This window comes from Artibeus jamaicensis, unplaced genomic scaffold (assembly GCF_021234435.1).
Source record: "Artibeus jamaicensis isolate MK-2021 breed Jamaican fruit bat unplaced genomic scaffold, CSHL_Jam_final contig_2259, whole genome shotgun sequence".
Taxonomy (NCBI): domain Eukaryota; kingdom Metazoa; phylum Chordata; class Mammalia; order Chiroptera; family Phyllostomidae; genus Artibeus; species Artibeus jamaicensis.
Window position 1 is genome coordinate 9,416,274 of NW_026521468.1, and position 5,815 is coordinate 9,422,088.

General features: G+C 51.1%; 1 protein-coding gene across 2 annotated transcripts; it reads left to right on the forward strand.

Moving 5' to 3' along the window:
* The first annotated feature begins 763 nt into the window (after positions 1–763).
* Positions 764–5,532, forward strand: LOC119058613 (28S ribosomal protein S24, mitochondrial-like). Of its 2 annotated transcripts, XM_053661066.1 has the most exons (4): positions 764–1,376; positions 2,152–3,387; positions 3,500–3,603; positions 5,170–5,532. In XM_053661066.1, exons 2-4 carry the CDS (start codon positions 3,317–3,319, stop codon positions 5,451–5,453), a joined length of 459 nt encoding a protein of 152 aa, XP_053517041.1. In that variant the 5' UTR covers positions 764–1,376; positions 2,152–3,316; the 3' UTR covers positions 5,454–5,532. The 2 variants fall into 2 exon arrangements, with proteins under 2 accessions (XP_053517041.1, XP_037013834.2); XM_037157939.2 differs by having other exon boundaries at positions 764–3,387.
* Positions 5,533–5,815: the final 283 nt, after the last annotated feature.

Below are 5,815 nucleotides of genomic sequence, written 5' to 3' on the forward strand. Positions count from 1 at the left end.
TCCCCAGCACACGGACTGATGACTAGGATGTAGTCGATATTCAGTTACATGAGCTATGAATAAGTGAGTTGATGGCCAGGACCTGGGATTGGAGACCTGGCCAGCTTCAACCTTGGGAGCCTGTGTCCCACTCCCAAGTCCTTAACTCAACCCTCTGCACTGGACAAATCTGCTCTTGGCCCCTGCCCAGCCACACAAGGCCATCCAACTGCTTCCTCGGGAATCAGATCTTTGTACACAAAACCCCGCTTGCCCTCTGGGAAGACCCTCTTTTCCTCCCCCCTTTCTATCTCCTCTTGGAGTTCACTTAATGGTCCATGCATTCACTAACAAGGACTTCGGCGCTGCAGCACTGCTGTGTCTGGGGGTGGGAAGCAGCTCTGCAAAGGGGCTGAGTGTCAGACCAGCACCGGTGCAAGGTAGAGATCCACACACCGACACTCTTTTCCACAGGGAAGTGGGTCTTTCCTGCTGCCCCTGGCTCCGCGCACCTGCTGGGGAGGGACTTGCGTCACGCAGCAGTGAAGTCCCTCATCGGGCAGAGCCTCACTGCGGGAGAAGGTGTATCTAAAAAAGGACCACAGAGTCCTCTGCCGTCTGTAAATCTCTTACACGGTCTTTCTTCCCCGCGCACCGCTGGGCACCGTACGCTTCACGCAGACGGCAGGATGAATGCCCTGGAGGCGGTGGCGGCGGTTTCTGTGGAGATGCCGGGGCGTGACCGCGATTGGCTACGACGCCTCCAACCCCGCCCCCTGAGTCCAGCGCCCTGGGAGGGGTACTCAGCTGCGGAGATTTCCCGGGGACTTCTGGGAATAAGAAGTGGCTAAGAACGGAAGCGGAAGTGGCCCGAGGCTTCCTGGGAGTCGCAGTTTGTGGTCCTGAACTCTGAACGCACCGATTCCATTTCACCGCTAGGGATCCGCGGCGGTTTGCCGCTGTGCGGGGAGGATCTGGCTGTAACCCCGGGTCGCGTGAGACCAGTGCGGGCCGGAAAGGCGGCGCGAGCTGCAGCCTGGAGGGGAGCGGGCCCCGGCGCAGGGAGGGAACGGGCAGAGGTGGAGGGGCCCTGTTTCAGGGGAGTCCGAGCTGAACCGAGGTTGCGTGCTGTGCTTGCAGCCCGCGACCCGGTTCCCCGGTGTTGTATCTTATCTTTTCTGTTGTTTGAGGACCCAGTCTCGGAGTTGGGAGACTCCTGTTATATGCCTCATAAACTGATAGTTAGTGCTAGTGCTTTAAGATTTTCACAGTACTAAATTTAAGTGATGAGAGTATTGACTTTGTTGTGTACTTTCTTTTGTCGTGAGCAAGATTCCAAGTTTCTGAAATTACTGTCAGTCCAGGAAAGAGGCCTCATCCAGATTAAGGATAAGTCTGTACGTGCGATTTAGGGGTAAATGTTTAGTAGAGGTGGAACCTCTAAAATGTCCAGGGAGCTCTCCTTAACGCCTTAAGTTCTATTCTGCATTCAGAATGGGACCTATTCAAATACTACTCCTTTCTACACTGCTTTTCCAGGCGCTGGTTTTACTTTCCTTAGTAGCTTCTCTCCATGTGATATCACTGCCATTTCTTCTGGTTGCACATTTTCTGGTATCGATGTGCATCCCCTTCATTATTTGTATTTTGACTAGTTACCTCTCCATTCTCTCCCATTAATAACTTTTGAATCTTTAGGTTGGTTAATCACATAACTTCTTCTAATGTCACATTTTTACATCATTTTTTAAAAGATTTTATCTATTTAATTTTTAGAAAGAGAGGAAGGGAGGGAGAAAGAGGGAGAGAACCATCAATGTGTGAAACATCGATCAGCTGCCTCCCACACGCCCCCTACTGGGGGACCTGGCCCGCAACCCACGATCTTTCAGTTCAGGGGCTGGTGCTCAATCCACTGAGCCACAGCAACCAGGGCTCACTTTTACATTGTTAAAGCATTTTTTTTCCAGCTCTAAGTGTCTTTGTGACATTGCCTGTTGGACCATCCTCTGTCCTACCTCTTTGGCTTCTGCTTATCTATAGCCCACTGACTCCCATATTACAAGACTGTTTATTCTGATACACATTAATTTTGTTAAGTTTATTTTTCCTCAGTGCAGTTTCCTTATCCCTACACAAAAAAGGTATTTCTGTATTTTCTATTCTTTCCAGATTTGAAAACCAGAGCATATACCAAAGAGAACACCATTAAAGTATACTTTTGAGTGAGCAGCTTCATCACTGCCATTATGCAACGACTCAGGGAGAACATGTCCCAAGGATTTTTTTTTCTTTTTAAGAAGCCTGTGAATACAAGGCCAAGGTAGAAAAGCAAAGGGATCTGTGGCTGGTGTGGGTCAGTGGACTGAGCAGTGGACTGAGTACCTGCCTGCAAACCAAAAGGTCACCAGTGTGATTCTGTCAGGGCACATGCCAAGGTTGAGGGCCAAGTCCCCAATTTGGGGGTGCTCCAGAGACAGCTACACATTGATGTTTCCTCTTTCTCCCTTCCCGGTCTCTAGAAATAAAGAAAATCTTTAAAAATTAAATAAATAATATTATTTGAAAATACTACTGAAAGTAAACTAATTGAAAAATTAAAAATTGTTTAAAAAGCCAAATGAGTTTTCAGAGATACACGTTTATTATAGAAAATACAGGTAAACCAAAAGAAATTACACATGATCGTACTTTCCAAAGATAAACCACTAATTTTTGAAATACAATATTTTGTATTGTGTGTACATAAACATGTTTTTTTTTTACGTTTTTTTCCTTTTACAAAAATGGCATCTGGTTGAGTTTGTGTGGCCTTGTTCGTGTGTTGTGAGGGCTTTAATAAATATAATCCACATTGTAATAATAATAATAATAATAACTTGAAGACAACTCAAGCACCCTAATTCGTGGAACCTGAGAAAACGCTCTAAGGGGATGCTGAGGTTGTCCTCAGGACACCGGTGTGAGTCTTAGGGCGACACTTCACCCCACGGATGCCCTGCATCCTCCAACCTCCAGGTCCGGACTACGAAGCCAACAATGACAGTACAGGGAGGGAGAGGTGCAGAAACAAAAGGGTCCCAGATGCTCCTCGGGCTACACAGGCTCCAATCCCAGGCGTGAGGCTCCGCCCAGAGGCCCTTCCCCAATCCGGCTTCGATTTGGGCTCTTCAGACGCTGCTTCCTGTCACTGACCTTTGCCCTGCAGCCCAGCCCAAGATGGCAGCCCCCGGTGCAGCCCGGGGCTCTGTCCGCGAGTGAATGGGTGGCGAGTGCGGGCACAGTGGGTTGGGGGTGGGTGTCCCAGTTTCTGTGTCACGCTCTCCCGTCCGCACACATGTGCTTTCCTGGAGCCACTGGCTGCCCTGTGCCTGGCGCGCCCTGCACATCTCCACTGTGTGCGCCAAGGTGAGCTGTCTGGGCCTCCAGGGCGAAGGATGAGGGGCCGGGGATGTGGATGAGAGCACATCTTGCTGCCTAGGTTGGACCGCGGGTACTTATGGCCGCTCTTTGTTCCTAGAATCGGGGCAGCCCGGGTCCGAGTGGGAAAAGGGGAAAAGCCGGTGACCTACGACGAGCCTCACCACATTGCCCACCGCAAGAGCTGTCTGTCGCTGCGCACAGGTGCGGGGACGTCAGGCTGCACCAGAGGTTTTCCGCTGTGACTGTTCAACCCAAACACGACACGAGCAGGTGTCCAAGGTTCATTCCCATCAGTAGTCAGTGCCCGAGTCCGAATTCAGTTCCACAGGTGCAGAGAAGTGACCGGGCAGACAGGTCAGGAGTGTTGACCTGGGTTTGGAGGATCCAGAGCTGGCTCTTTCCACGGGAAGCGAGGACCCTCTTCAGCCTCCTTGGAAGTTATGTGCGTGACTCGAGACAGAAGTCGCTTTTGCTTTGCTGTCGTCCCCTCTGATTGACAGAGAGGCCAAGTTGCCCAGAGCCCACAGAAATGGCTTGGAAACACGCAACAGTGCACTGTGAACACTGGAATTCCCACGGAAGCAGAGGATTTTCTGTATCTGTGTTTGTGAATGAGCCTACTCTTGACATTTTCTTGGTCATTCTCAGACACAGGCACCTTCCCAGCTGAGGTTGAATAGGGCTCTGTGCTCTTATTTAAAAAATATTTATTCTTTAAAAAACTTTTTTAGTTTACTGGGGTGACGATGGCTAACAAAATTACATAGGTCTTGGTGCACAGTTCTGTAAAACGTCATCTGTTTATTGTACTGTCTGCTCACCACCCTGAGTCAGGCCTCTTTCTGGGCTCTGCTCTCTTGTTTCTGCTCTTTCATGATAAATGTGTGTCCTTCTCGAGGTTTCTTAGTGCCTTGTTTTTGCAGTTTGGTTGTTGACTCCACTACCTTAAAATGGCCGGGGATGCTGACCTGCTCGGCTAGGGTCCTGAGCTAGAGGAGGCTGTGACGTGCTTTACAGAGAAAATGCCCAGGTTGGGTTGGCCGCCCCCAGGCGGGAGTTCTGGTGCGGCTGGGAGGCTTCAGTGGTAACAGGCCAGCAAGGTGTCTTTAAGTGGAAACACATATGGTGAGGTTACATATCGATCTGTTGACAAAAATAACTCGACCAAAGGCTTGCAACCCCGTGTTCCCCCAGGCGCTGTGGCTGAGTGTTTGCGCACTCATTGTTCACAGTGAATTTATGGAACAGAACTTCTGTAAATTAACAACCGTGAATGGTGTTTGATTCAGTAGGAGAGTTTGCAGCTTGGATGTTTGCTGCACCCCTATGTAGAGAAAGTATTTAAAGGCTCTTGTCCCTTCACCTTTCCCTGGGTCTGGTTCTGAGGTTGGAGGTGGGTGTGGAGGCCCAGCGGAAACTCTGAGAGGTGCAGCGGGTGCAGGGTCCCCACTGGGAATTCACTGGGTGAGGCCACGGCCCTGGCTGGTGAGAGAGCTCACGTTCCAAACCTCAGAGGAGCCCGTGGCCTTTCATCTGAGTTCTGTGCCCTGGCCAAGGCCTCGTGCTTTCCCTCTGTAAAGCAAGGCGAAAGCAACGGCACCTAGTTTGGGAGTCGTATGAAATGACATACTTTGAACTTTAAAGCGTTGTTCTTATTCCACTTACAGAAGAGAAGAGGCAGGGTCGGGTGGAATTGGGTGCCCTGTGCTGTTGTCGGGTGCTGCCTCTGCAGCTTTGGCCGATTCTGTGGTGCCCTTCTGTGTTCAGGTAACCTGGACGGGCAGGACCACGCTGCAGAGCGCATGGTGGAGGATGTTTTTCTTCGCAAGTTTATGCTGGGCACCTTCCCCGGCTGCCTGGCTGACCATCTCGTCCTGAAGCGCCGGGCTAACCAGGTGGAGATCTGCGCTCTGGTCCTGAGGCAGCTGCCTGCGCACAAGTTCTACTTCCTCGTGGGCTACAGCGAGACCCTGCTGTCCCACTTCTGCAAGTGTCCCATGCGTGTGCACCTCCAGACGGTGCCCTCAAAGGTTGTGTATAAGCACATCTAGGACACTCGTCTTTTCTGCATCAGCCTCCGGCAGCACAGAAGCGTGTGGGGGAGGGGTGGAGTGGGAATGGGGAAGCACGGCCCTGAGTCCACAGATTTCACTTTCAGAGCTGCTGTTGAGTCGTGGACTGCCCCTGGGGCCTGGCCCCTCGTCTGCCTTTACCCTTGAGGAAGAAGAACTCAGACAGGGTTCCCCTGAGGGTGCTCAGGGTCCCAGGAAGGGGCTGCGTACGATGCGCTGTGGTAGCAGCTTTCAGGCTGTGGAAAGTGTTGTTAACTACAGTCACACGGTTTTCACCCGGGTCTCAGGTACTACTCATTCGTCTTGCATAACTGAGACTCGAACCCTGGACCAGCATCTCC

Excerpts from the sequence above, each read along its gene's own strand:
- LOC119058613 (XM_037157939.2), top strand. The coding sequence starts at position 3,317 with ATGTGCTTTCCTGGAGCCACTGGCTGCCCTGTGCCTGGCGCGCCCTGC. Across the intron at positions 3,388-3,499 it reads TCTCCACTGTGTGCGCCAAG|AATCGGGGCAGCCCGGGTCC; the intron begins GTGAGCTGTCTG and ends CTTTGTTCCTAG. Across the intron at positions 3,604-5,169 it reads CTGTCTGTCGCTGCGCACAG|GTAACCTGGACGGGCAGGAC; the intron begins GTGCGGGGACGT and ends TTCTGTGTTCAG.